This window comes from Panicum virgatum, chromosome 4K, assembly GCF_016808335.1.
Source record: "Panicum virgatum strain AP13 chromosome 4K, P.virgatum_v5, whole genome shotgun sequence".
Lineage (NCBI taxonomy): Eukaryota > Viridiplantae > Streptophyta > Magnoliopsida > Poales > Poaceae > Panicum > Panicum virgatum.
In genome coordinates, this window is record NC_053139.1 from 36,797,112 (window position 1) to 36,811,002 (window position 13,891).

Below are 13,891 nucleotides of genomic sequence, written 5' to 3' on the forward strand. Positions count from 1 at the left end.
AAAACGACAGGGCGGGTAGCTTTAGCTAGCGCGACGTACGCGCGGCAGGGGCGCGGCTCGAGCGGCGCTAACAATAATTACCCGCGGCCCTAATCGCAGGGGCAGGCAGGCAGGCAGGCGGCAGCCATAATCAATAACTAACCCCGCTCGTACCCCTCTCCCTCCCTTCCCGATGCCAGCAGTGCCGCATCGACGTGGCGGCTAATTTTGTTTTAAGCAACCGAGGTGGCACCCAATTATCTAGTACCTGGAGGACAGCAGAATAGAGAAAGGGTCGTCGGCGAGGTACTCCACTTGCGGCATCATTTGGAGCAAACCGAGAACGACGACGATGGGCAGCAGGGGTGGGGCGAGCTCGACGCCATAGGTATTCCCTGCTAACTCTGGGGCAGCTTAAGCGGTTAATAAGCTAGCTCCGCGTCATGGGGCTCCGTGATGAGCCGGGCGCCGAGCGAGCACCTGTATCTACTTGGCCTTTTGCGCGGCTTCGCTCGGGCGCCGTGAGGAATGCATATGGGGCTCGTCCCGTCCGGCTGTTTGATTTGCAGTAGGCAGTAGCAGATCACCACCCGCTGATAAGATAGAGGGCTCCGTCGTCCGGCCGGCCATGGAGCCCCAACCCTACTGTTACGGTTGTCCCTGATCGTACCGTCAGCTTAGGATACCAATGCCGGCAGCGTGCTGCGCGTTCTGTTCTGCTGAAGTGTATGTATGTGCATCGGAGTCACAAACACGCCGTCGCTGGACTTGGAGCAAACGATCCGCCATCCATATGGGCGCTGTTCGGTTTCTTGTACAGAGAGTACTAGAAAACTTTAACCGCTAATTACAGTATTAAACAAAGTCAGTTTATAAAATCAACTTCAGAGCTCCTGCGCTACGAACTCTGAAGAATCCAATGAGGTCTTTGACCGCCCGATTAGATGATGGTTACTGTAGCAGTAATGTAGTCAATTATAGATTAATTACCGTCATTAGATTCATCGCGAAAAGTTATACCCATCCCTAATTTTTTTTTGCAAATAGACTTCATTTAGCACTCCATACATACAAGATTCCTTTCTCGGATTGTGTGGGCTAGGAACTTCTAGCGTGAACTAAACAAGGCCATGATGCAGAAACAGTAATAGGAGGTGATTGAGGTACATTTAGTCAAAGGTGTGTGAATGCTTCTTGCTGTAGTTTGTACTGTTGGAGCCTTGGAGGCGAATACTAGCTAGCTGAGAGCACCTCCACTGGATTACTCATTGCTATTCCTAATACCAAAAAAATTGATGTTTTGGTGATTATTGGAGGTGCTTCGACAGATTACCAATTCAATTCCTATTACATATTAAAATACACATCGCTCTTACCTAAATGATGGAGATTTTCTCTCTGCCCTATTCTTGGTGATTGGATTTTCGTAGTCTGCTGTACTGTAGTAACCATTACCGAAAATACGAAAATAATTATTAGTAATGGAGAGAGAGTATATTTTGGATATAGAGTATGAGTAATTTGCCGAAGATGATCTAATCACCGATATGTCCTCCAGCCCTCTGCTCTTGCTCGATGGTAAAACCCACACCTACTCGAGTTTAGAGCGCCTGATTACGCGCTGCTAATTATGTCGAGCTCAGACTTGACTGCCGATCAACTGGACCAGGCAGCTTGACTTGACCCGGGCACAGAGGCCCTGATCAGATGTGGGGCTGGGAAATTCCATCGCCTTCGATGGAAATCCAACACACCAAGCAGGCCCAATCCAAAATCTCCAAAAGCTCGGCCCGCACCCCTTAGCCAGTTGCCTTGGCCCAGTGATGGGCAGCCCGGCCTGGCCCAACTGAAACGAGACCCCGGCCCATACGGGGCCGGTGTCAGCGAGAGCAGAGCAGCATCACGGCACGCGGCCGGAGACCGGAATGCGGAGGCGACGGGCTGGGCGGCTGGCTGTGCAATCTCGCGCGGCGCAGGATCGGCCACCGAGGCGGGTTCTTTGACCCTCCTCCTGCGTCCTCGCTTCGAGAAGGCTCCGCGACGAAGAAGGAAGCTGTGGAGTGCAGAGTGCTGCAAAGAACAAGCGCCTGGCCCGCCCGGGGACAAAGCGGCGTTTCTTGGCGCGGAAGAAGAGAGGGCGGGAGGAGGAGAGGCCGGAGGGAGAGGGGAAGGCGAACATGTTTATCCAGAAGGTGATTACTGCGCATCCGGTCGTTGTTAATTCTGCACATAATGCTGGAGCAGGCATGGATTTTGCTCCGGTTGCTTGTATGGGTGGTGGGTGATTCGCGTGGATTGTTTTCTTTTTCGGGGTGCGCAGGCATGGAGGACGGCGTCCTTTGGGCTCTACGGCTTCACCCAGTTCACCAAATCCGGTTTCCTGTAAGCTGATTCCGCCCCCTCAATGGCCTCCTGAATCCTCCTCTCTCCTTCAGCTTGCCCAATTCTTGTGCGACTGCGTTTCTTGCTGTCGAATGCTAGTTTCTTGCAATTCCTTTCCGGCCTTGTCGGAGCCGGTTGTTTCTTAAATTGAATTTAGCACAGGAGGGCTAAGCCACCCGTGGGGTTCCAAATTTCTGTGTAGCACTGGCTGTTTAGATTAATTTCATCATCTGTCCCCAATTATTTTTTTCATACTGTAATTGAAGGATTTATTAGGAGCATATAGCATCAGAAAATTTTGCTCCTGAAAAATGTGTGCAAAAGCTGTATGCAAGGTTGTGTGATTCACAATTCTGGACGTGTAATGATGAAATTTCATACCAACATTTAACAGCACAACACATTTCTTTCTTGTGGTGATCACAGGGAACATGCCAAGAAATTCAGAGAGGAAGATATGCAGATCCGGTTGGATGGGAAAAACTGCCTGGTGACTGGAGCAAATTCTGGCATAGGTTTTGCTACAGCTGAGGGTTTGGCTTCACAGTATGGACCTATTCCTTTTTTTAATGTGATGATTTGTGTTGAATGAAAGGGGGTCAAATTTACCAATTTTATTATGTGGCGTCTTATAAAACATTGGTCCCTTCTTCTAGTGGAGCTATTGTCTACATGCTCTGTCGTAACAAGGAGAGAGGAGAGGCTGCTCTCAATCAAATAAGATCCAAAACTGGCAATGAAAATGTTCATCTGGAGGTATGATGCTTACTGATTCCCCTACATGTTTGGAAGATTAAACTCTTCATGAAGATGTGCCCTAATTATAAGAAAATAACTCCTGAAAATATATCATGTGACAGATATGTGACCTTTCATCTATCAATGAAGTCAAATCATTTGCAACAAAGTTCGCTTCAATGGATAAACCACTCCATGTCCTTGTGAGTTGATGTTTCAAACAAACTGCAGTTTTTTCTTCTTCCTTTACCGCTTTCAATTTTTATGTTTCTGTAAATATTATCTAATCTAAATTGGATAAACCAAATGATGGAATAAAGCTATAACTAGATAATTTATCATCAAGGTAAACAATGCTGGCTTACTGGAGCACAAGCGTGAGACTACAGCAGAGGGGTAAGTGAAATGCTGCTGCTTTCTCATTCCCCTTGGCTATTTGCAGCCAGCATATACATTCATATATGCTATGAATAATTTATCCTGATAATTTATCATTCAAAATATAAGCTCTTCTTTCTTTTCCCCTTTTTGCAACAGGTTGGAGCTCAATTTTGCTGTCAATGTGGCAGCAACATACACTTTAACAGAACTAGTGATGCCATTATTGGGGAAAGCAGCACCAGATGCTCGTGTCATCACAGTTGCATCAGGAGGCATGTACACTGAGCCACTGAACAAGGACTTACAGGTAAGTTGTTTTTGTTATAAATGCCTTCTTTTGCATAGGAGCAGAATATGGAAAAGCTAGTTTGAAGAGAAAATATGAACCTGTACTTTGGAGAGACAAAACTATAGATTATTAACGGGAGCAAGAATGCCCTGCGTTTTTTAAGTTCTTTGATCTAGGAGAAATGTAACTGTAGTAAACTTTGGAAAAAGTGGCCAATAGCCGCAAATCAAGACATCAATAACATTTCGAAGCTGTACTATTTAGTAGAGCTGCCAGATTCTGTTTTATACTTTTATCACTGAAAGTGAACTAGTTCAATAAGTTGTGGACACCTTAGTAGGGAAGCCACTATTATCCTCATCCAATTCCTGCAAGGGCAGAAATTGTAGGATATGTCAGGTTGTTACTGAAAGTGACAAGCATTTGAAAGAACTCCTTTGCACTTCCTGTAATGCGATAATGTCAGTTTGCTTTCACTGGGTACTCCATTTTATATCTTTCTCATTTTTAAAATCTTCAGTTCAGCGAAGGAAACTTCGACGGGACACTACAATCCCCATGTTCGGTACGCTGGGCTGATGGCTGGCTGGTACTGTTCGTGCTGGAAAGTGCGGGTAGCTGCTGGTCAGCCCACCCGGCGGAGGCAACCAGCTGCTGGGTCCGTTGAGGAGAGCGGCCCCGAGGGGAGTGGAACGGCTGGCTGGTGCCGAACGGCTGGGCTGGTCAGCCCAGCCAGCCGCTTCCGCCCATCCGAACAGGGCAAATATGCTCGAAACAAAAGAATTCAGGTTTGTCCAGATTGAATGGTGCATTCTATCATGCCATGTCTTTTGTGAAACATAGGAATTAATGTGCTCATGTAACTTCTCTCAGGTTGCACTCACTGAATGGTGGGCAGAGAAATACAACAACAAGGGGGTTGGTTTCTACTCCATGCACCCTGGATGGGCTGATACACCTGGAGTCGCCAAGAGCTTGCTGGGATTTTCAGAGAAGTATAATTTTCTCTCCTCGGTGTTCATGTTGAAATTTTATGCTTGGTGATATTAATATGCCAATATTGTGATAATATAATTCTTGGCTCAACGTATCATTTCAGATTGTCTGGAAACCTGAGATCAAATGACGAAGGAGCTGATACAGTGCTTTGGTTGGCGTTGCAACCTAAGGAGAAGTTATCACCTGGAGCTTTCTACTTCGATCAAGCTGTAGCACCAAAACATTTGAAGTTTGCTGGGACCATGTCGTCACATTCACAGATAAAATCCATTGTTGATAGCATTAGGTCCATCTGTGGCCTCCCTGCATTGGGATGAGCTGCTTTGTGAAGTGACAAGGGTAGCAACAACGATAGCTGATAGGTCTTGAACATGAGGGAGCGAGCATGACTCATGACGACCAAGAGGAGCATAAAAAAAGTTGCACCAGCCGGGAATCGAACCCGGGTCTGTACCGTGGCAGGGTACTATTCTACCACTAGACCACTGGTGCCTCTTGGTGAAAGGGTTCCGATGGTTGCGCTACTTGTATGAATTGTAAAGATATTCGTAGATAGCAATAAATATTTTTTGGTGTAGGAGGCTAGCCGGCTAGGAGCAGTCAGACGTGGGTATTTCTTATATTTTCCTTAACCATTCTATACACTGGAACTCATATATATGCATTTAAATAATCCCACCAAGAATATAATTGGTGGCGTCTGGATGAATTGATCAGTTGGACAACGGTAATTGTTTATTCAGAAAATCTAAATGGACTAATTGTTTATTTGGAATGAGATCCACTTGATCAATTAATAATAGATAAATATGCAAACAATTTCTTGGAAGCTTGAGGAGATCGTATATGGTTGATCAATTAATCTATCTATCAATCTATATTATAAAGATAAAAAACAATCGAGAACGTTTTTCACCTAGATAATTTTTTCTTACCTCTCACATTGAACCCACCATGCAGGTCAAAGAGATGGGCCATGGTATGACCAAAGTGCGGCGGACCGAAAAAAATCAGCGGGCTTGCTAGCACCCGGACGTCCTAACCATCGGACACTCCATTGGTGCAACACAACATCAAATAATTACAGCTGCAGCACATAAAGAAAACATCTGCAACATAAAAATGTTGAAAAAATTGTTATCCATTCGTTGATGATGAGGAAAAAACCCGCTGCAACGTCTGTTTCATATTGCACGGAACATTCAAATCTCTCGTTGAAGATGCAACATCCAAATAAAATACTTGCAACATCCAAATAAAACACTTGGGATAGACAAAGGTTGGGAAAACAAGGTAGTTCGTTGGGTAAGGACCCTAATAGGAGTGGTAGCCTAAAAACCACTCGATCATCCTATGCCTTTGACTCTGCGGAACAGAGGAAGGTAGGTACTCGAGGTGGAGTATGGGGAACGTGCCCCTTAGGCGTATGAGCCTAGGAACTACTCAATCAACCCGTGCCTTGACCCTGCGGAGCAAAGAAAGGTTGGTATTCATGAACATAGCGTGGACTGTAGAAGGTCCCCTCGGGTAGGTCTGTCAAATAGGTGTGGGTGGTGGAATCTTTTTCACAGTTGCAGAGAAAAGTAGACGAGTGTAGAGAAAATTACCCCTTTATTGAAAATACTGCTTGCATATTAGAGGACAACTTGCCATAAAAGCTTTCTAAGGGTAGAAATGTCGTAGATGCTCGATGTTCCAGGAGTTTATGACTTCTTGACCATTAGGGTATTCTAGCCGATACGACCCTAGTCTTGTTACTTTGGAAACAATAAAGGGTCCTTCCCACCTCGAGTTGAGTTTATGAAGTCTAGTCATCCTATATCCGATGAAGTACCATATCTCCTATGTTGAATGATCTCTCATGGATATTGCGATTATGATAACGTCGTAGAGCTTGGAGATACTTGGTTGATCTGAGCAATGCATTGCATTGCATCTGATTTCTTCTGTTGCATTGAACTCTAACTCCCGAGCTTCGTCATCTGCTCCTTTGTTGTGCATCTCCAGTCTCAGTGATTTCCACATAATGTCAACAAGGAGGATAGCTTTGATCCGTAAGCGAGCAAAAAGGGGGTCTGTCCAGTTTCTTTGCTTGGTAAATCCATCTTCCACCTTTCTTGGTGCTCTTGTCATTCCTTTCTTGAGTCCATCGATAATCAAGCCGTTGATACGCTCGACCTGGCCATTGGCCCCTGGGTGGCAACTGACACGTACTTGACCTCGATTGCCGCATTGTCACAGAATTTTCAAAATGACTGAGAGGTGAAATTTGAACCCAGGTCTGTGATGATTGTATTGTGGAAGCCAAACTGATGGAATATGTCACAAATGAAGTCGACTACCCAGTCAGATGAGATCTTCGTGATTGGCTTGTACTCGATCTACTTTGTAAACTTGTTGACTGCCACTAATACATGAACAAACCCTCCTGGCGCCTTTGGTAGAGGTCCAACCATATCTAGACTCCAGCAAGCAAATGTTCGGGATGGAGGAATGGTGACGAGATTATGAGTTGGAACGTGAATTTGTTTGGCGAAATATTGGCATCCGGGGCACCGGCGAACAATGTCTTCGGCATCGGCCAAAGCCATAGGCCAGTAAAACCCAAATCTGAATGCCTTACCGACAAGGGTTCTTGATGCTGCGTGATTTCTGCATGATCTATCATGGATGTAATGTAGAATGCCTTTGCCTTCTTCGGTCGGGACGCATTTCATGAGTACTCCTGATCCCGCTCCACGCTTGTATAACTTGTCACTAACCAGGACATGGTTTGTTGCTCGCCTCATGATGCATGCTGCTTCGGGGCCCTTCTTGTCGACACTAGGGGGTAACATCTATTCTCTGATGAAGTCGATAAATGTTGTTTGCCAGTCAACTTCGATCATCAAAACCTCTTGACTGGTTTCTGGTGTTCCTGAGTTGTTGTTTGGGTCGGGTTGTTTGACGGAAGGGTGATGCAGCTCGTGGATGAAAACTCCTGGAGGGACTTTTGCATGGTCGGATCCCAACTTCGAGAGAATGTCTGCTGCAACATTGTTCTCACGGACAATGTGGTGAATCTCCAGCCCTGAGAATTTATTCTCAAGCTTTTGTATCTCAGCCACATATGCATCTATGGTTTCCTTTTTGATGTCCCGCTCTTTTTTCACTTGTTGTACAACTAGGAGGGAGTCGTCGTAGATGAGTAGTCGCTTGATGCCAAGGGAGACTGCCAGGCACAGCCCGTGCAAGAGCGCCTTGTCCTCGGCTTCGTTGTTGGAAATCTTGAAGAGCATCTAGAATACATACTTAAGTTGTTCGCCTTTTGGGGAGATGAGCAGAACGCCAGCGCCACCACCACCGAGCTTGAGGGATCCATCAAAGTACATAAGCCAATGCTCTGGTCTGCTAGCTGGTGCTGGAATTTGATTCTCCCTCCATTCTGCCAAGAAATCGACTAGGGCATGTGACTTAATGGTTGCTCTCTTAGCCTGACCTATTGATCTACCACTTCTTCCAAGAATAATAGAAATAAAAAAAATAATAAAGGAAGTCAGTTATTAGTCCTTCTCAAATATTATTTTTATATTTGTCATGTAGATTAAATATATGTTATATTTATTGATAGAAAATTTTCAGACATTTGGGAGCAATAACCATGCTAAGGTGGTGGCATACAAGGGCAATATATATGATAGTAGAGATGGGAGCTAATGATGGCAACACATACTTGAAGAAACAATATAATGTTGATGAGTAGAGTAGGTAGAATAGTTGTGAAGACTTCAAACAAGAACAAATAGACTCATTACTAGTGTTCATTTTCTGAACTAGAATAACTTGTGTGCATACTCCTCGATCCTAAAGGATATTAAAGCAAGGAGTGCTCTGTTTGAAGAAGTCAATTTCAAGCATTAGGGTATAGGCTCTAATAATGAGGCACATGTTCTTGCTAAAAGTGTTTGCAATACCATGGAGATATATTTATCTCCTGGAGTGTCCCAAAATTATAAATGTACCTCAAAAAATTATTAAGTAAATATGAGCCTTCATTGCTCTGAAAAAATAGTACTAGTATTTTTCCATACAAGCACTACTCTAAGAAGACAGTCCCCAATCCTTCTGTGCGTTTAAATATGCTACTTATTGTCTTTTAAAATCAATGCAGCAACACTTTTTCTTCTCCAAATCGGATCAGCACCAAGCACCAGGCAGCTCCAACGTGATATGCTTCTCGGGATATGCTAGGGGCTAGGGCTGGCGTTGTACAACATACCACTTGGGACGAAGGATGAGATTGATCCTTAATGAAAAGTTTGAGAAAAGAAACCGTAATTTTGATAGTTCATGAGAAACTGAATATTGACAGATAGTTGACAGAATTTATTCTCAAGCTTCCGTATTCCCGGCACGGTGTGGCTCTGCGAAACTCTGTGCGGACATGTCCGACACCATCCCGCCACTGTGCCGCCTACCCCTTGTACTTTCTCCTCTGCAGAACCCTCGGCAAAGCATGGGTAGCCACCCTCGAATGTGGTACGGCCCTTGACTGGGATAAAGCGGCCCTCGTAAAGTACCCTCGACGCTCCGCTTCGTCAGCACGGAGCACAGCGCGCCCCTGCAGCTACCGCCATGCCGTCGACTGGCGCCACAGGACAAGGACACGCCCTGGGCATGGTCAAAAGACTTCCAAGGATGATGACCACACCCGGTGCCACACCTCACAGTGCTCGGCAACAGGGGCCCTCAACTGTTCTCCCCCGATTCGGGGAGAAGGGGACGAATCCAGCGATCTCCCATGCATGTAACCCGTCCCTCCTTGAGTCTATAAAAGGAGGGACGGGAGTACACTCGGGGAGATAGCCTGAAACTCACACGGATGCACTCGCACTCACACTATCCCATATTGGCACTTGCCTCAATCAACTCTAGCTCATCTAGAGACTTGGGAGCTTCCCTCCCTCTCTCGCTCAAGCTTGTATCACCAACGGTTTGATCTCTAGATGGCGGGAAGGTCAAATCTGCTCCCGGCAGGCACGGTGATCTAGTTCAGAAGTTTCGAGTTTAGGGCAACTGGCAACAGCTACTTCCTGGAGCTTCTCTCGCCCAGAATCAACCCTGACGCTCCAGCACCGCATCCCCGGCGCCGGAGGCATTCGGGCCAGCGCGCGCGACAAGCGCGCTTGGAACGGTGCAAGATGGCTCACCTAAGCTCCCCCATGTGGGTCGAAGCTAGCGCGCCACAGTCTGACGCCATGGTGGAGGACGCCACCTTTTCACCAACAAAGGCAACCGTGGCGCTGTCGGAGGGAGACACGTGACTTCTACCGTGACCTACGCGTCATCTGTCGGCACCAACATGAGTGCGTAAGAGGACTTGCTTGGGCATCATCTGCTCTCGATTTGCAACCTAATCGCGTCGACGCTCGACAGCTCGTACCCCGACTCCATTGGTGAGGAATCCGCTCCCACGCATGATCATGTGAACCCGGAGTGGTACTCCGGGATCCATGATCTCGGAGCCTTCTTATCGTTTCAGGCTGCGGCAGACTATTGCCTCACCTGTTCTGACGACTCCAGCGAGGGGGACTACGACCCAACTCGAGAATGCTTCGTCGCTGCGCTAGGAGGACCAGATGACAAAGACGACGCGGCAAACACGGCACACACCGCGACAGCTGCGGCAGGAGCGACTACAGCGCCTGTACCGTTCGCCCCGGCAAACACAGCACTGCAGCAAGCACAGCTGGCGCAACTCCATGAGCTTGAGGCCAAGCTCGAGGAGGAGCGCCGGCAAATGGAGAAGCTGCGCCTCGCGCTCAAGCAAGGATGTACCGGCCACGGTACGGGAGCTCGGGAGGCAGGACACGTTGCCCGGAGCGGATCGTGGCCGAGGGTCATGAAGAAAGCCCCCTGGCCCTGTTCAGGGCCAGCCAAAAGATCACCACTGCAGCCCTTCTAATCCATGCTATGCCCGAGTCCTCTACGCCTGAGGGTCGCAACCTGCGCAAAGAAGCGCAAGCCCTTCTCGAGGATGCTGTGGTGCAGCAGGCCGAGAGCTTTGCATCTCGTATGCACTCAGTGGCCTCGACGAGAGCTGGTGGGGCTGCACAACAGGACCACGAGGCCTCAGTGCACACCCCACCGGCGGGCGGGGCAAGGGCACCCACGGTGCACAACCGTGTCAAGCCGACTCCTGCAAAGGATCGCCTTCGAGACACACACGGCAACGCCCATGACGGCGACGCCCGTAACATCTTGAACCAGAAGAAGAAGGACGGTGCCGCTCACGGCTACCACCCTTGACGTGGTGGTCGCTACGACAGCAAGGAGGATAGGAGCCCATCACCGGAGCCTCCGGGCACCCATGTGGTCAGCCGGGAAATCCGCACTGCTCCGTTTCTCCCGTGCTTTCGGCAGCCCACTACCCTCACCAAGTACTCGGGAGAGATGGATCCCAGGCTCTGGCTCAATGACTACAGCCTGGCATGCTGAAGAATGTCCCTGAGACGGCCAATATTGCTGGGACTTTCAGCGCTGTCAGGCGTCCTCGGGAGGTACTGTTTCGAGTAGTCTACTGAAGTGCAGTTCGAGTACTTTTTGTCGAGTAGTCGAGTTGATTCGATATCTTTCGTGCAGATTAATCCTGAAAACTATCACAGTAGGCCTCCGTTGCCTGAAGATGTGCCCTTGGCGCATACTGACTCAAGTGTGCATCTGACTTCCTTGTATTCTGGTTTGGAATTGCCTTTAGATCCTTGTTTGACCGTAATCGGATCTTGTTTGCAGGTCTTTCTGTAAGTCGAATGGCATCGGACATCTAGGAGCGGGCGGCAGATGAGCCATCTGTCGAGGACTCGGAAGTAGAGTGCTGCTTCTGCCGGGGCTAGTGACAGGTGAGTACGGATTGGTACTCTTCTGACTTGTGGCCTTTTCTTGATGGCTTTTCTTCTTTTCAGGCATCCTTCCTCTTCTAAGAGGCAGGCTGTGGGCTCTATCGTGAGCCCTGTCGACTCGACTCTGGTTGGAGCAGCTCCACTAAGGGGCAGAGCGCTTCGGGGCAGACCGTGGGCTCGAAGTTTGTCAAGGAGAAAAGATTCGTTCTAAAGCACTCCTCTCAGTAAGTGTGTCTGTTGATCGGATGTCCTTATTTGATCTTTTGATATTGCGATTGAGGTGTTGGGTACTTCTTCCTTTTGTAGCACTCTCGATGCTCTTGGGTTTGATGAATCAGTGAAAGGAATTTTTGGTTCCTTTAGGAACATCGCCCATTTGCCTCCTGGTTTGCTAAAGGAGGGTGATCGGGTGGCTGATTCTGCCGCTGGTGATACGGCGGGGGATCAGGCCCTTGGGGAGGCGGGCAGGGAGTCTCCTGCCGTTGACACTGGTGAGTGTCTTTGTGTTCGATTGGTTTTTCTGTCGAGTTTAGTTGACGTCTCTGTGTCTTTTTAGACAAGCAAGCTGAGGATCCACCAAAGAGTCCTGCGGGCGCTGGCAATGTTGACCTGATCCTGCTGGACGTGCCGCGGCTAGGTTTTTTTTTACCGACCGGTGTGACAAAACCGCCGCCCTTTGGTTCCGGTAAACCGGACCGGTTTGACTGGTTACCGGAAAAAACCGACCAAATTCAAATTTCAAACCAAAAATGACAGTTCAGTCAGTTTCCACCGGTTAGCCGACCGGCTAGACCGGTAAACCGGTCCGGTTTGAGTGGTAACCGGCCAAATTCAATTTTTTTCTTTTTTGGTTTAAATTCAAATGCCCGCAAAGTATACTAAATGAATGTTTGTATAATATGTTTTAGCCTAAATGAATTCTCCAATCCTCTTTTGTACTACTTTTATATTAATATAATGTATAACATGTTTTACATTGTATTTGTATACTTTTTGTTTGCACGCTTTTTTTTTGTTTAAATTCAAATGCCCGCAAAGTATACTAAATGAACGAATATTTGAAAAAATTTGACACCATTAGATTCGTCGCAACTTGAAGTATTTTTAAGAATTTTTTGAGATTTTTTCATTTTTTGAATTCAAATTTGAATTTTAAATTTGGGCCGGTTTGAAACCGGCCGGAACCGGAACCGGTTCGGACTGGTTTGACCGGTAACCGCGGTTTTCGAACCGGTTCCGGTCAGTTATTTTAACCCTGGCCGCGGCAGGAGGTGGAGAAGCCAGTCAAGGGGTCGACTGTTGTGGCCCGGGAGATTCTGGGCTGTCATTCTGCTCTTGTTGTAAGTAGCTTTTTTGTACTTGAGTATTTTTTATTGTGTTGTCGAGTACTTTTGTCTTGATCTTGCTTTGATGGCAGAGTCTGGCCAATCAAGTCGTGGAGCAGGCCGAGTTCCTTCGTCGGACTGGCGAGGATATCCAGCTGATGGCTGACCAGTCGCTTCAGCTTGAACGGATGGCTGCTCTTGAGAGGTCTTTTCGGGAGCAGTCAGATAAGGTCAAGCTGTTGGAGGCCCGAGTGGATACCTTGGAGCAGGATAATTCTGCTCTAAAGGAGAAGGCCTCCAAGCTGCAGGAGAAGGTCAAGGCAGCTGCCAAGGAGAAGAAAGGAATTTTTTTCTTTCTTCTATGTCCTTCTAGTCATTTTCTTTTGTTCTCATGTTTTCCTGCTTTGACAGAGCTTAAGTGCTTGTTGTTGCGAAAGGATAGTGAGGTGACCGATCTGACCAATATTATGTATCGTCACGCAGATGTTGTGGAGAAGCTGACCAAGATCAAAGATGATGCTGACAAGCAGACGGTCAGTGATATGAAGCAGACCAGGGAGCTTTCCCAGCAGCTGGCTGATCTTGAAGCAGCGGCTCAAGTAGTCGCCGACATGGTTGAGGATGAGGAAGCTGGTGGTAAAAGTCTGCTGGATCGTCTTCGGGAAGCCCCCCAGCGACTCAGTGGCTTCTTCTCCGACACCTCCAGGGATTACTTGGCCCATGCCTTAGGTTTAGTCAAGTCCTTTCTCCCTTCCGTGAACTTGTCCTTTATTGGCGATGGGGTTGCCGTTGGCTATTCCGAGGAGCGATTCTCTGAATATGTTGCGGAGATGAAGCCCATCGCTGATAAGGTTATCAGTAGCTTTGAGCCAGCGCCAGAGGCTTAGACAGTTGTTGTAATATCCTCTTGGTTTTTGTGT

At 47.5% G+C, this 13,891-nt stretch overlaps 1 protein-coding gene and 1 non-coding gene across 2 annotated transcripts; one reads left to right on the forward strand and one right to left on the reverse strand.

The window, feature by feature from the left end:
- Positions 1–1,929: 1,929 nt before the first annotated feature.
- LOC120703787 (dehydrogenase/reductase SDR family member 12-like) lies at positions 1,930–5,477 on the forward strand. Its single transcript, XM_039987958.1, has 10 exons — positions 1,930–2,171; positions 2,300–2,361; positions 2,788–2,907; positions 3,018–3,117; positions 3,222–3,302; positions 3,446–3,495; positions 3,637–3,794; positions 4,502–4,557; positions 4,643–4,764; positions 4,869–5,477. Exons 1-10 carry the CDS (start codon positions 2,157–2,159, stop codon positions 5,083–5,085), a joined length of 981 nt encoding a protein of 326 aa, XP_039843892.1. The 5' UTR covers positions 1,930–2,156; the 3' UTR covers positions 5,086–5,477.
- On the reverse strand, positions 5,190–5,260 carry TRNAG-GCC. The gene has a single exon. It is a non-coding gene; the product is annotated as a tRNA-Gly (tRNA).
- Positions 5,478–13,891: the final 8,414 nt, after the last annotated feature.